This window comes from Neophocaena asiaeorientalis, unplaced genomic scaffold (assembly GCF_003031525.2).
Source record: "Neophocaena asiaeorientalis asiaeorientalis breed wild unplaced genomic scaffold, Neophocaena_asiaeorientalis_V1.1 scaffold87, whole genome shotgun sequence".
Taxonomy (NCBI): domain Eukaryota; kingdom Metazoa; phylum Chordata; class Mammalia; order Artiodactyla; family Phocoenidae; genus Neophocaena; species Neophocaena asiaeorientalis.
In genome coordinates, this window is record NW_020175432.1 from 5,422,080 (window position 1) to 5,437,189 (window position 15,110).

At 53.9% G+C, this 15,110-nt stretch overlaps 1 protein-coding gene across 4 annotated transcripts; it reads left to right on the forward strand.

Annotated features, from left to right (window-relative positions):
• The first annotated feature begins 1,261 nt into the window (after positions 1 to 1,261).
• Positions 1,262 to 15,042, forward strand: YJU2B (YJU2 splicing factor homolog B). 4 transcript variants are annotated; one of them, XM_024767558.1, is made up of 12 exons: positions 1,262 to 1,355; positions 2,085 to 2,125; positions 4,175 to 4,261; positions 4,352 to 4,576; positions 5,978 to 6,031; positions 7,452 to 7,534; positions 9,228 to 9,283; positions 10,970 to 11,030; positions 11,512 to 11,654; positions 11,750 to 11,922; positions 14,095 to 14,233; positions 14,344 to 15,042. In XM_024767558.1, exons 4-12 carry the CDS (start codon positions 4,574 to 4,576, stop codon positions 14,823 to 14,825), a joined length of 1,194 nt encoding a protein of 397 aa, XP_024623326.1. In that variant the 5' UTR covers positions 1,262 to 1,355; positions 2,085 to 2,125; positions 4,175 to 4,261; positions 4,352 to 4,573; the 3' UTR covers positions 14,826 to 15,042. The 4 variants fall into 4 exon arrangements, with proteins under 4 accessions (XP_024623326.1, XP_024623329.1, XP_024623328.1 ...); XM_024767559.1 differs by lacking the exon at positions 1,262 to 1,355 and adding an exon at positions 3,941 to 4,020; XM_024767561.1 differs by lacking the exon at positions 9,228 to 9,283.
• Positions 15,043 to 15,110: the final 68 nt, after the last annotated feature.

Here is a 15,110-nt window from a genome sequence, read left to right on the forward strand (position 1 = left end):
GCTCCGGTGTCACCCATCACAGAGGTCTTGCTCACCCTCACTTCTGCCAGCTCCCAAACACCCCACCCTTGTTAAAGATTCCTCCTGGTTCCCACAGCAGCCCTTATGTTTAATGCATACAACCCAAAGCAGTATAGCTCAGAGGTTAAAGGAACAAGGTTTAGTGTCAGCAGATGTAAGACAAATCCTCCACCTTTCACTAGCTGTGTGACTTTGGGCCAGTTGCTTAATCTCTCTGGGCCTGTCTCCTCATTTGTAAAATGAACATGATAGAGTATCCATCTCCTGGAATCAGCATTCCCTGAGGTGATTCATGTGAATAGTGAGCACTGGTGAATGATGTCTGGTGAGTAGTGAGCACTCCATATGCAGCACTATGATTACACGAGATCTGACTTATGAGAGCTTTAGAACAGGGCCTGGCACCAAATAGTATAGTAATAGTAGCAATCATAGCAGTACCAGTGTCATCATTTTTCACACTGTCTTCGATAAATTTCCAGTTGACATGCCAGCCTCATCAGTGAGAAAAGGGTGTGTCCTTTGCTCCATAATCCCCATGGCCTGACATATAGCAGGCACCTAGTAAACAGCTGTTGAGCGAACAAATGAACAAACAGATTTTGCTAAACTCTACAAGGCGCAAAAGTACATTCAAAAGCCATTCCCCTGTGCAGAAGGCAAAATCAAGCTGATCTGAAGGTTCTAAGACAAAGGCTGACCCACTTCTGTAAACGGCCAGACAGTACATTTTCAGGTTCTATGGGCCATAGGCGCTCTGTGACAACCATTCAATTCTGCCACTGTAGTGGGAAAGCAGCTGCAGACAGGTAAATGAGTGGGCGCAGATGGATTCCAATAAAATTTTATACACGGACACTAAAATTTGAACTTCATTTGATTTTCACAAGTCATAAAATGTTATTCTTTTGATTTCCCCCCCCCAACCATTTAAAAATTTAAAAACATTTGTTAACTCGCTAGCCATTCAAACGCAAGGGGCTGGTTTGATTTGGCCCAGGAGCTGGTGTTCGCTCCACCGCTTCAGCTGGCGAAATCCCGCTCTCTGGAGAGCATCATCAGAAAGGCGGGCCTCGGATTGGGTCAGGCAAAGTGGGCGGGGCCGAGGGTGGGGCATTGTGTAGTGCGCGCAGTTGGGAAGGGCAGGCCCGGATTGGTCCACTCCGGCGGCTGTCAGCGAGCGGCGTGTTCGACATTCAGCCAGTCAGCGCTGTGCTGCCGCCTCGCCCCGCCTCGCGCAGGCGTCCCGGTCACGCGGGGAGTGCGCCACGCCCCCTTACGCGTCCAGCAGGGACTTCCGGGACGGGCGCGGAGTGACGTCAGGAGGAGGGCAGGTAAGTGCAGGCGGGCAGAGGGGCGGCTAGGCCCGGTACTCCTGGGGGTCCGTCCACTGCTTCACCCGGCCTCGGAGCCGCCCTATGGGGTCGAACGCGCCGGGGGCCGCGGGGCTCTGGGAACGTGGGCCCGATGCTCGGAGCTGCCCGCCCCCCAGCCGCGACCCCCGACACAAAACCCCGGGCCCTAGCTGCGACCCCAGACCTGACCCTAGCCCATATTATACCTCTTAAGGTTTTCCTCATCTGGAAAATGGGACAGTAAGCCCGTATTTCTTTGGGTCTTGGTGAAGATTTTTTTAAATGACGCTTGTAAAACGGTTTGGCATGAGAAATAATCAGAACTACAAACGTTTAACTCAGCATCAGGCGCTCTTCCAGATACTTTACCTCACTGAGTCTTGACAGCAACCTCATCAGGTTGAAACTTGTATAAACCCCATATTACAAATAAGATAACAGGCTCAGAGAGAGAAGCAGTTTGCCCAAAGTCAAGCCGCTAGCAAGCAAAGCAGAGTCGGGATCCAAGCCCAAGCATTATGCCCTGAGCCAGTGGGGTTTATCATTATTCTTGACACCGAGGACCAGAGATTTCTATACATCCACCCTGTAGCCCCACCTGTACCACTCACTGGGGTGATAAAACCACGGTAAGACCCCCAACTCCTGTAAGTGGAGTACTCACTCTGTGTAAGCATTACCCATGTTTGTATGTTATTTCATTTACAGCAACTCCAGAAAGTCCTCTTGCCGTCATCCACTCTTTACAGGTGAGGAAATATAAGCTCAGGGAGGCTCAGACATTGGCCAAGGTTACCCAGCTAGTGAGGAATGGAGCAGGGATTCCAGCCCAGAGAACTGTGCCCCCAAAGCTTGGGTGGGCACTTAGCTATTTTGTTGGCAAAAGCATTTTTAGTTTGGAAGTGACTTTAAGAAAATCTGGTCCAGGGGCACACTTTACAGGTGGAGGATCCGAGGTGGAGAGGAGTTTGGGGGGGTGGTGGAACACTTTATATCTGGGGCTTTGCACCCTGGCTCTGCCTTCCTATCAGCTTCTGACCCCTGCCAAGTTACTTAAGCTCCCACGTCCTCATTCGTCAACTGGAGATAATACTAACATGGTATAGAGTAAATGGGGCAATGATGTTGGACTCTGTGCAGCAGGTAGCACACAGTAACTATTAGAGACCGCACAGCTAAGTTTGCAGAAACAGAGACTTCCTGACTCGAGCACAAGGAGCCAGCAAACTACACTCACAGGCCAAAACCAGACCACTGCGTGATTTTGTACAACCCACCAGCAAAGAATGGGTTTAACTTCTTAAATTGTTGGGGAAAAATCAAAAGGAGAATAAGGGCTTCCCTGGTGGCGCAGTGGTTGAGAGTCCGCCTGCCGATGCAGGGGACGCAGGTTCGTGCCCCGGTCCGGGAGGATCCCACATGCTGCCGGGAGGATCCCACATGCCGCCGAGCGGCTGGGCCCGTGAGCCATGGCTGCTGAGCCTGCATTGTCCGGAGCCTGTGCTCTGCAATGGGAGAGGTCACAACAGTGAGTGGCCTGTGTACTGCAAAAAAAAACAAAACAAAAAAAAAAAAAAGGAGAATAATATTTTGTGACATGTGGCAATCATGTGAAATTGAAATTTCAGGGTCCACAAATAAAGTTTTGTTGGAATGCAGCCACACCCATTCATTTACATATTGTCTATGGCTGCTTTCTAGCAGTGACAGCAGAGTTGAGCCAAGTTGAGCTGTTGGGACAAATTCTGGCCCTCAGTCGAGAAAATCTGCCAATCCCCATTCTGGACTACGCTTTAGTCCCTCATACTGTCTCTCTTTTTTATTTATTTATTTATTTAATTGAAATACAGTTGATTTAAAATGTTGTGTTAGGGCTTCCCTGGTGGCGCAGTGGTTGAGAGTCCGCCTGCCGATGCAGGGGACACGGGTTCGCGCCCTGGTCCGGGAAGATCCCACATGCTGCGGAGCGGCTGGGCCCATGAGCCATGGCCACTGAGCCTGCGCGTCCGGAGCCTGTGCTCCGCAACGGGAGAGGCCACAGCAGTGAGAGGCCCGCGTACCACACACACAAAATAAAAACATAAAATGTTGTGTTAATTACTGCTGTTCAGCAAAGTGATTCAGTTAAACATATATCTATGTTCTTTTTTAAATATTCTTTTCCATTATGGTTTATCTTAGAATATTGAATATAGTTCTCTGTGCTATACAGTAGGACCTTGTTGTTTATCCATTCTATATGTAATAGTTTGCATCTGCTCACCCCAAATTCCCAGTGTCTCTGTGTCACCCACACTGAGTCTTATGGAACCTCAGTCAGTTATCAGAGGTTGATGAAGTCAGCATTTATCAGGAGCTGTCCTGGGTGCCGGAGACGTAGCACAGTGGCACCTGGCGGAGGAGACAGACTGTAAACAAGTGAACAGACACAGGGTGATGAGGTGGAAGCTCCAGGGAAGAAGTGACTTTAGATCAGGTGATCAGATGAGGCCTCTGACAGAGGTGATGTTTGAGCTGAGACCTGTGACAAAGAACACTCGTGAGTGTTATCCTGTGTATTGTAGGTGTTTAGCCGCATTCAAGGCAGTTGGCCTGTACCTGCTTAGCTTTCGAAGGCAGCCAGGAAGCCAGTGTGACTGAAACAGTGAGTGAGAGGGAGAGGGGTAAAAGGTGGGCTCGGAGAGGCAGGCAGGGGCCCCATAGGCCATGGGGAGGGGTTTGACTTGATCCTCAGAGCTATGGGAATCACTGGAGGCGTTTAAGCAGGAAAGTGATAGTTCAGATTTATATTTTCACAGATCCTTCTAGCCCTTACGAGGAGAACAGACCATAAGAGTCAAGGGCAGAGCCAGGAGCCTAGGAAGGAGGTGACTGTACTCGTCCAGGTGAGCGATGATGGGGGCCATGGAGGGATGAGAAGTGTCAGCTGGGAAATATATGTTGGATGGAGAGTGAACAGGACACTCCCTTTCCAGACAGACAAACGCCGCTCCTTGGATGCCTCCTACACCTGCAGAGAGGATCATCTGAGCCGCCACCACCACCACGCACAGCCCACCACATCTTCACAGAGAAGCCGCAACTGTCTGCCAGGCTGTCCAGGAGGGTGGCACTGGGCAGTGAATCGACAAAGCAGTGTCTCGTCGTCTTTTCAGATAGGCTGAGTGGCGGCTGAGGACCAGTAGGCAGCTTCCAAGATGGTGAGTAGAAGACAGGCTGTGCTCATTGGGTTTCTCTTCTGATCTTTAGGTGAAGGGAAGGGGTCCCCTGAATAGCCCTTTCCCTCCCCTAAAAGTCTCCTTCCCCACCCCGACCCCAAGTTCTCAGGTATTTTCAAACTCTGGATCATGGTCTTCAGGTGCAGTGGTTCTCAAACTTTGCTGTGTACTAAAATCACCCAGGGAGCTTTTTTCTTTTTTTTTCCTGTTTTTTTTTTTCTTAATGAGGTGGAATTCACATAACATAAAACTAACATTTTAAAACATATGATTCAGTGGCATTTAGTACATTCACAATATTTTGCAATGACCACCTCTGTCTAGTTCCAAAACATTTCCGTCACCCCAAAAGGAAATCCTATACCCAATAGCAGTCACTCCCGTTGCCCCACCCCAGCCCCTGGCAACCACCAGTCTGCTTTCTGCCTCTGTAGATTTGTCCGTTCTGGACATTTCATATCAATGGAATCATGTACCATGTGTCCCTTTGTATCCAGCTTCTTTCACTTAGCATGATTTTTTCGGGGTTTACCCACATTACAGCATATATCAGAGCTTCCTTCCTTTTTAATGGCTGAATAATATCCCATTATATGGATGGACCACATTTTGTTTATCCTTTCATCCACTGATGGACACTTGGGTTGTTACCACCATTTGGCTATTGTGAATGGACCTGTATGTACAAGGATGTGTATACACACGTGTTTTCCAGGGTTGCTTTGGAAAAGCCCTGTGTCCAGGCACCATGCCCTAGAGCAGGTCCTCTGTCGGGAGAACCTCTGGGCGTGGGTCCCAGGCATCAGTATTTTAGAAACTCCTCAGGTAGTTGTAACATGCCGCCAAGTTTGAGACCCACTGCTTCAGTGGATCGTTAAGTCAATAAGTCAATTCAGCAGTTGGCTGTCAGCATTTAAAAGAGAGATTCACAGCTGGGTGAGCATTCTTTCCTGAAACCTGTGCTTGTGTATTTGGGGTTAAATATGTCTTACCTTAAGTCACGGTCCCAAAATAACTGTGAAAGCCATTGCTCTAGGAGAGTCTAACCCTTGTGGAATTTTCCACAGCGACGACGGTGGGTTTTGTTTTGTTTATTTGTTTTTCTTTGGCTGAGCCGTTCAGCTTGCTGGATCTTAGTTCCCTGACCAGGGATTGAACCCAGGCCACGGCAGTAAAAGCGCTGAGTCCTAACCAGTGGACCGCCGGGGAATTCCCAACAGTGGGGCTTTTTCCCCCAAGTCACCAGTCCTCGATGGGACACGGAGCCCTGGGTCATCCTCCAGGATATCCCTGTCTTCCTTGTCCAGGTCTCGCCCCTCAAGGCTGCACAAGTAGGTCTCCCGTAGGACCCTCTCTGACTCACGTCTCTCTTCTGCTTTCCAGGGTGAAAGGAAAGGCGTAAACAAGTACTACCCTCCGGATTTCAACCCTACAAAGGTAGGGGGCAGGCTTCCTTCTCCGTGTCCACGACAGCATAGCGACCCCGCCGGGTAGGGGCCCCACGCTCTTCATCCCCTCCTGGAGTCAGAACAACAGCTGCAGAAGCCCGGGCGGCCCCCAAGGTCTCCCTGCCTTGCACTTGTCACCTGAGTCTTGGGGCAGCCTTCCCTCCCAGGTGGTCAGTGTGACCCTGGTCAGTGACCCATGTAAACACCAGCATGCCCAGTGTCAGGTGTGGTGTGTTTCCAGTGGAGTCCAGGATGAGGTCCCACACACGGCCTCTGGGTCAGATCCCCTCACCCTCCCAGCTCCAGCTCGTCTGGCCTCCTCATTGTTCCCTCTGCCTGGAACCTCTCCCTCCCTCTGACCCCAAGACTCCTTTCCTTCCTTTAGGTCTCTCCTCACAGAGGGCCTCCCTGACCACCCTCTCATTCTCTATCGCATGACCTAGTGCTTTATTTCTCTCCGTAGCCTTCTTAACTCCTTGATGCATCACCCATTTATTTGCGTATTATCCATCTCCCCCTCTCTTTATTTATTTTATTTATTTATTTTTGGCTGCATCGGGTCTCCGTTGCTGCGCGCGGGCTTTCTCTAGTTGCAGCGAGCGGGAGGTACTCTTTGTTGCAGCGTGTGGGCCTCTCTTTGCGGTGGCTTCTCTTGTTGCGGAGCATGGACTCTAGGCATGCGGGCCTCAGTAGTTGTGGCTCGCAGGCTCAGTAGTTGTGGCGCACGGGCATAGTTGCTCTGCGGCACGTGGGATCTTCCCAGACCAGGGCCTGAACCCGTGTCCCCTGCATTGGCAGGTGGATTCCTAACCACTGCGCCACCAGGGAAGCCCCCCATCTCCCCCTCTAGAACGTCCACGCCTCAAGGGCAGGGATGTTCATCTGTCTCATTTGCATCTGTGTCCCCACACTGGGTGCTCAGTAAGGGGCTAGTAAATGAATCAGCATGTCCCAGCTATGTGGTCCCCTGCACATGACTCGGTCTTTCTACACCAGAGTCTCCCTATAGGTCCAAAGGGGAAACAAAACAACGTGACCTCCCAGAAACGTTGAGGGATTAAAGTGAGATGACACACTTAAAGTACCCAGCAGAGGTTTGCTGGTCTTGCCATCTCACCTGATCCCACAACACCTGGAGGTAATTATGATCCTTGTCCACAGTTGACTCATAGGGCTGTGGAAGGCAAAAGGTGAGGTCACTGCCCAGGGTCACACAGCTCTTTTAGCTCCTAAATGGGAGAGGTAAGATGCAGACTCCTGTTTTCCTGATTCCAAGCTTAAGTGCCTCCCATTTTGCTGTTTACACTCCCAGCAGGACATAAGAATGAGGCCTCTCTCGGCCTGTGAGAGAGGCCCTGAGCTCCCCCAGCTCAGCAGTGCTAATCTGCTCCCTCTTCCTTTCCACACAGCATGGCTCACTCAACAGATACCATAACAGCCACCCTCTTCGGGAGCGGGCTCGGAAGCTGTCCCAGGGCATCCTCATCATCAGGTAAGGCCCTGGCATCACCTGAGGACCCTTGCCCTTTGTGCCACCTGGTGTCAACCTCAAGGAGTGTTCAGCACCCCCTGATTTTGCCCAGTGCTGCAGGGTCTTAATTCCATAAAGCAGAAAGTTGCTGTATCAGTCAGCCATTGCTGCGTAACAAAACGATAAGCACATGTTAAGCACTCGTGTTGTTCACGAGTCTGCAGCTCAGCTGGATGCCTCTGCTGCCCTTGGCTGGTCTTGGCTGACCTGGGCTGGGCTGTCTCACATGTTTGGGGGTTGCCTGGCTGGGGACTGGCTGGTCCAGCATGGCTTTGGTTGGTATGACTGGGCTGTGTTCCAAGTCTCATCCTCCAGCCGGCTAATCTGGGCTTGTTCACACAGCCGCAGCCGGGTTCCAAAAGAGAGCCAGCAGAGGCATGCAAGGCTTCTTGAGGCAGAGACCCTGAGCTGGTACCCTGTCACTTCTGTCTCATTGATTCCCCAAAGCAAGTCATGATGCAGGGAGCGGGTGGGCAACACACTCCACCTCTTGACAGGAATGGCTGCAGAGTCATCTTGCAAAGGGCACGGACATGGGGAGGATAAAGATCACAGCCATTGCTGCAGTCAAGCCAGGACGATGGCTATTCCGGGGTTCTCCTCTTATTTCTGGCCAGCACCCTGTGGGTCAGCCGTGGCGGGAAGCAGAAGCCAGCTTGTGTCGCCCCAGAAGGAGCCCCTCTCTGCCTCCTTCTCTGCCTCATGAACTCTGCCCTCAGCCTCTGGGGTCCGCCCTGGGCCTGAGCAGAGCATCCAGTGACAAAACCATCAGAGGCAGGAACATCTATGGAAAAGTAGTCAAGATGCAAATCTCAGCAGTGGCCCCAAGAGTCACAGAGCTGAAGGTCACCTCCAACTCCCGCCGTGCCTCCACACTCCAGATCCAGCCACCCACCCTGCCTTCTGTTTGCCAAGCCCTCATCTCATCTGTACAGTGTCTTAAATTCACCTTATTATTCATTACTTAATGGTTCTGTTTTAAAAGAGAAGCTCCATTACTGCTGTTAATGGAAATTTACCAGAATTGCACGTTGCAAATAGAACTGGATAAGAGAAACCCAGGGACTTCCCTGGTGGCGCAGGGGTTGGGACCCGGGTTCAAGCCCTGGTCCAGGAAGATCCCACATGCCGCAGAGCAGCTAAGCCTGTGAGCCATAACTACTGAGCCTGTGCTCTAGAGCCTGTGCTTGGCAACGAGAGGAGCCACCGCAGTGAGAAGCCCGCGCACCGCAATGAAGAGTAGCCCCCGCTCGCCGCAACTAGAGAAAGCCCGTCCGCAGCAACGAAGACCCAACACAGCCAAAAATAAATAAATAAATGTATTAAAAACAAAAAAAAATCCAGTGTCACTACAACAACGTAGCTAAACTGGAATCAAACACCAGTGCTCCCTGAAGCCTGCTTCCTCCTCTGCTTGGAAACTTGTGTAGCTGACGTGGTGGGATATGGAAGACAGGGCAGCACCCAGCAGAGACTGGGTCAGCTGGCCAGAGAGCCACATGATGGCCCTGGCCTGGTTGCAAGAATGACCACCGTTCTTTACCCTCCCACTTGCACACCCTTTGCAATGTGACTGCAGCCAGAGTCGCTGACCTGGAGATCCTGGGAGAGCCCACGTGGACGGGGACAAATGAGCTGTTCTCTGTTTGTGTAGATTTGAGATGCCCTATAACATCTGGTGTGATGGCTGCAAGAACCACATCGGCATGGGTGAGCTTCCGCCCGCTCCCCTGCTCCCCACCCTGACCCCCACCATTCAGCCCCATGGCCAGCGAGCCCCTTAACTGCTGGGCGCCGTGCGAGACCGTCTCCGCCGGGGTCCCAATCAGGAGTCGAATAGGGGACAGTGGGCTCAAGTGCCTGGTGGGCTGTGGATGCCTCGTGGCAGAGCGGTTAGGAGGCTCTGGGTTCAAATCCCATCTCTGCCACTTCGTAGCTGGTGACCCTTGGCAGGCGACTGAGCCTCTGTACCTCGATTTAGCCATCGGTGAAATTCAGGTGGTATGAGTGCCCGCCTGTGTGGCATAAAAGTGCTTAGTGCAAGGAATTCCCTGGCGGTCCAGTGGTTAGGACCCTGCGCTTTCCACTGCAGGGGGCGTGGGTTCAATCCCTGGTGGGGGAACTAAGATCCCAGAAGCCGCACAGTGCCGCCAAAAATAAATTAAAAAGAAAGTGCTTAGTGCACAGCACGTGGCATGTGCGAGGGCTCGTAAACTCACCCTGCTGCTGCCACTACCCTTACTGTTACCGTGAGCATTCAGACCCCTGATCGTGCCCACAGGTGCACAGATGGATGGACAGACATGGGTCCGCGGCCCTGCTCAGCAGCCCTGAGGCCTGCGGCAGGTGACTCGACGCTCCTGGCTTCCGTTTCCTCCACTATAGTACAGGGATCCTCAGCCCTTCCCACGGCGCCTGGCCCAGGGCAGCAGCTCGCTCTGTAAACAGGAGCCGGCAGCTCCCGGCAGGAGGGTCCAGTGCAAGAAAGAGGGGCCAGGCCACCCCACTGCTGAAGTGGAATGACTCCCCCCAACACATCCCCCTGATCAGACCCAGCAAGGGGCGTCTACCCCAAAGGCCTCCAGGCGCTCAGGCGACAAAGAGCAGGGCGCAGCCTGACACCACACATGGGTCAACCTCAGGGCCGTGAACAGAAGCAGCCCCCCCAGAAAAGGAACAGCTGGCCAGGCCACACCACCAACCCCCCCAAGCTCTGTTTTTCTAGTTTAAGCTTTTTTCACTCAGTAAGCAAGATAAGAGTCAAGAATATACCATCTAATTAGTGAAAAAGGAACAAAAAACCTGGCTATTCTCTAGAAAAATAATAAAAGCCAACCTTTTTTTTTTTTTTTTTTTTTTTTTGGCCGCACCCCACGGTTTGCGGGGTTTTAGTTCCCCAACCAGGGATTGAACCTGGGCCCCGGCTGTGAAAGCACGGAGTCCTAACCACTGGACCGACAGGGAGGGAATTCCCAAAAGCCAACCCTTCTTGAATGCTTGCTGAGCACCTGGCCCAGTGTTAAGCGATCCATGTGTATTACCAGCTTCTGCAGTTCTCACACCAGCCCTGTGCGGTAGGCATCATAGCCATCCCTATCCAATCGACGGGGAACCTGAGGCCGGACGGCCAGGGCAGCTGGCCTAAGGTCGCACAGCTGGCGGGGTGGCGCCAGGGTATGAACCCGGGCCCTCTGGCTCCATCCAGCCCACCCTCCTCTGTGGCCTGAGCACCCATCCCGCAGCCTAGACATGGCTCTTCTGTGCTTGAATTTCAGTGTCCTCCAGAGGTGTCTCCCCTGCAGGGGAGTAAAATACCACCCCCATCTGCTCCCCACCCCAGGAAAAGACGCTGAGGGTGGCCTGAGCCCTAGCCTCATTCTCTCCCTCTCCTCCTAGGTGTTCGTTACAACGCAGAAAAGAAGAAGGTTGGCAATTACTACACGACCCCGATCTACAGGTAGAGGCAGCCTGGTGGGCCGCAGGGTGAGGGGGCTACAAAGGAGTCTGAGTCGGAGGGAAGTTTCTACCCTCTGCCTGATGATTATCCCCTGGGGGTCTCCTGGAAACCATCATGGTCTGTCAGTCAGGGCACATCCTGCCTAGAACCCTTCATGGTTCCCACCTTCTTCAGAGTAAAAGCCTGAGTCCTCCCCGTGGCCCACAAGGCCCCCGCAGGCTCTGCTCCATCCCCTCAGGAGGGTTTGTTGAATGAATGAACGAACGAACAAATGAATGGATGGATGAACAAGTGAACAAACTCCAGACAGAAGGTCAGTGCCGGGGTGAAGGAACCATATCTGTCTCACCCACGGCTGTCCCCCGGACATGGAGCCCAGCATGTAGCAGGTGCTCCGTGAACACTAGTTGATGACGCGCACGGATGGAAGGAAGCGGGCCACAGTGTCCTGACTCTAGCCCGTCGCCCTCCACCCTGCCAGGTTCCGAATGAAATGCCACCTCTGCGTCAACTACATCGAGATGCAGACAGACCCCGCCAACTGCGACTACGTGATTGTGAGCGGCGCCCAGCGCAAGGAGGAGCGCTGGGACATGGCAGACAACGAGCAGGTGCTGACGACAGGTGAGCGCCAAGGGTGGGCTCCGGGCCCAATGCCAACCCTGAGCCCAGCCCCGAGCCAGGGCCCTGAAGGCCCAGCCCCGCTCTCACTCTCGCAGAGCACGAGAAGAAGCAGAAGCTGGAGACAGATGCCATGTTCCGACTGGAGCACGGTGAGGCCGACCGGAGCACGCTCAAGAAGGCCCTCCCCACCCTGAGCCACATCCAGGAGGCCCAGAGCGCCTGGAAGGACGACTTCGCCCTCAACAGCATGCTGCGGAAAAGGTTCCGGGTGAGCAGGGCTCCGGCCCGGGGTCAGGACCACGGGCAGGCGGGGGTGGCCTGGCATCACCAGCAGTGGAGCGGGGAGAACAAAAAGCAGGCTGAGACCCAGGTCCAGCCCACTCCCTACCACATCCCAGCTATAGGCAGAGGTCATTTCACCCGCGGTTTCCCCACTCGCCACCACATCCCCACATCACAGCACCCATGGGAGGCATCTAGCCCAGCAGCTACTATTAAGCGTGTGGCCCCTTCCCCTGGGGACTCTGGCCCTCACAGCAGACTCTCAAAGGGAAGAAATCCTCAAGCTGGGGCACAAGTGAGTCCCGACACCCGCCCCGTGGCCGGGGCAGGCAGAGGCCCGGGAGGGCACTGATCAGCTCCTAACATATTTCATGGGCCCGCTCAGCTGTCCTGAAACAAAATCCATAGATTGACAACCCACCCCCACGTAATTTCCAAAATCAGCCCTAGAGTCAAATCCCTAGAAATAAAAAAGGAAATTACCTATAAAATGTATAATGCCTATCTCAACATGTAAATGCTTGGGCCGGACACCTGTACCTGCTTGTAGAGCCACTGAGGGCGCAGATGCAAACGCAGACTCCCGACCCCGGGGGGACAGGGTCGTAGCTGGAGGACACCCTAGGGCGTTGCTGTCAGTGACACAATGGCTACTACAGTTGGGCCAAAAATACTCAGTGGAGCTAAGTCACAGGGAATGGGGGTCTGGGGTCAGAGGAGTAAAACAGAAATGGGTTTTTTACCCTCGTGGGCATCCGACAGGGCAGTGGAACGTCCTTTGGGAACATGAGAACTTTTGCCTCTTCCCTCGCTTTGTGGGGCAGCTTTCACCCCTGGAGCCTGCGAACAGAGCCCGGGCAGGAGCATCCCGGGCGACCCCACAAGGCACAAGCTCCATATTCATCATCTTGCCACTCCCATTTTTTCACATCACCTTTTCTGATCATTCTGTGGTGGTTATTATTAGGAGTGAAATTGTGGGTTCTCTTACTAATTATCTGTTACTGAAAGTGTATCTCTCTGGCCAGGCCTCTGCCCAGAGCTGGTGTCCCCTGCCTTGTGGGCGTCCCCGAATGGGGTCTAAGGACCCTCCAACGTAACATCCCAAGGAACCCCATCAGTCCCTAACCTGCCCTGCCTGCATCCTCCGCTTCTCGGTAACGGAAGCATCTCTGTCCTTCCAGACACTCAGCCCGTAAAGCCCAGAGTCAGCCTTGGTTCCTCTTGTTATAACCACCACTCCCCTCTCCCCATCTGTCAGCAAATTCTGGTAGGCTCTGACCACTTCCACAGCCTCCATCATCTCCTGCCTGGACCAGCACAGTCCCTCCACCCTGGTCCCCAGGGGCTCATGCCCTGTGTCCCACAGGCTGTTCCCCTCATAGCCACCAGGGGGCGCCAGCGAGCGCCTGAGTGGGATTACATCCCTGCTATGCTCAAAACCCTCCGTGGCTCCCAATGGCCAGAGTCCTCCCCTTGGCCCACCAGGCCCAAATGATATGCCCCTTCCCCTCCTTACCCCCATCTCCACCTTTCCCTTGCTCATTCTGCTCTAGCCACATTGGCCGCCTCACTGGCAAGCGCACTTCTGCCTCAGGGCCTTTGCACAGGCTGTTCCCTCCACCTTGGCACACTTTTCCACCAGATACCCACATGGCTCCCTCACTCAGACACCTCTTCTCAAATATGGTTTTCTTAGGATACTGTCCCTAACTCCCCCCTCTACCATGCACACCACATTTAAAGTTGAACCCACTGCCTATTTCCTACCCTCTTCCCAGCATTCTTTCTCTCCTCACCACTTTGTCTTGCTCACCCACTAGAATGTCAGCTCCACCAGGGCAAAAGATTTTGTCTGCTCACTGCTGTGTCCCTAGTGTCTAGAACAAGGCCTGGCACCAGAAAGACATTCTGTAAATATCTGTGGAAAGAATGAATGAGTGAAGAACCCAGTGGTACACATACTAATGATTGTGTCTCCTGCTGTTGAACAAATTCTATGTCCCGAGCACTGTGTGAGGCCTTTTCCTCCCATAAGCTTGAAGAGAAGGAAACTGAGACCCTGAACGCTGGAGGGAGTCTCCCCTCCAGCTCAGAGGGCAAAGAGGCACAGCTTTGACACCCACCATCCCTCCCCAACCCCTTCTCCCCAACACAGGAAAAGAAAAAAGCCATGCAGGAGGAGGAAGAGAGGGACCAGGCCCTGCAGGCCAAGGCAAGCCTGGACATCCCGCTGGTGCCGGAGACGGAGGATGACCGCAGGCTGGCCGCCCTGCTCAAGTTCCACACCCTAGACTGTGCGTGGGGGCCAGGGGGCGAGGAGGTCGGGGTGGGGGGAGATGGGGGGCTGCTCGGGCAGAGGGCGGCTCTGGACCTCCTCCTCCCCCCTCCCTCTCCCCATCCCCAGCATATGAGGACAAGCAGAAACTCAAGCGGACAGAGATCATCAGCCGCTCCTGGTTCCCCTCCAGCCCGGGACCTGGCGCCAGCAGCAGCAAAGCCAGCAGCGTCCTGAAGAAGCTGTCCCAGAACCGCAGATCTGCTCCCACTGGCTCCCCCATCACCGTGGGGCACCTGGGCATTGTGCGGCGGCGGTCCCGGGAGGTCCCAGAGAGCCCTCAGCACACAGCTGAGACCCCCAAGTCTGGGGAGCCACGGGTGCCAGAGGGGACCGCCCAGGACAGGCCCACATCCCCCAGAGACTGTTCTCAGGAGACAGCCAAGACGTGCAAGAACAGTAGGCCACCGGGGCAGGAGGAGAGCTGTCAGGACAGGCCCCGGCCCCTGCCGGGCTCCTCCCAGGAGGCAGCCAATCCCCAGGACACACCCCAGCCCTGCAGCCTCAGCTCCTCCCTCGTGGCTGACTACTCCGGTTCGGAGAGTGAGTGATTCTGGGGGCCAGATTCACTCAGGAGGCCAAGACCCACCGAGGAGGCCCCTCACAGGCTGCAGCCCCTTAACCCACCAGCCCTTGGAGAGCTCAGTGACCACCCTCCCCAGACCTCACCTCCTCACAGTAATGGAGTTGTTATTTATTTGGTCCTGGAGAGGGTGTCTGTGCCTTGTGGGACCCCCGACCTCCCAGCATTAAAACCCTGCTTCTTTGCCTCTGCCTCAGGTTACTAGATGGGCCCAGGAGCTATGCCTGCACCCCTCCCCCCGCAACCCAACTAA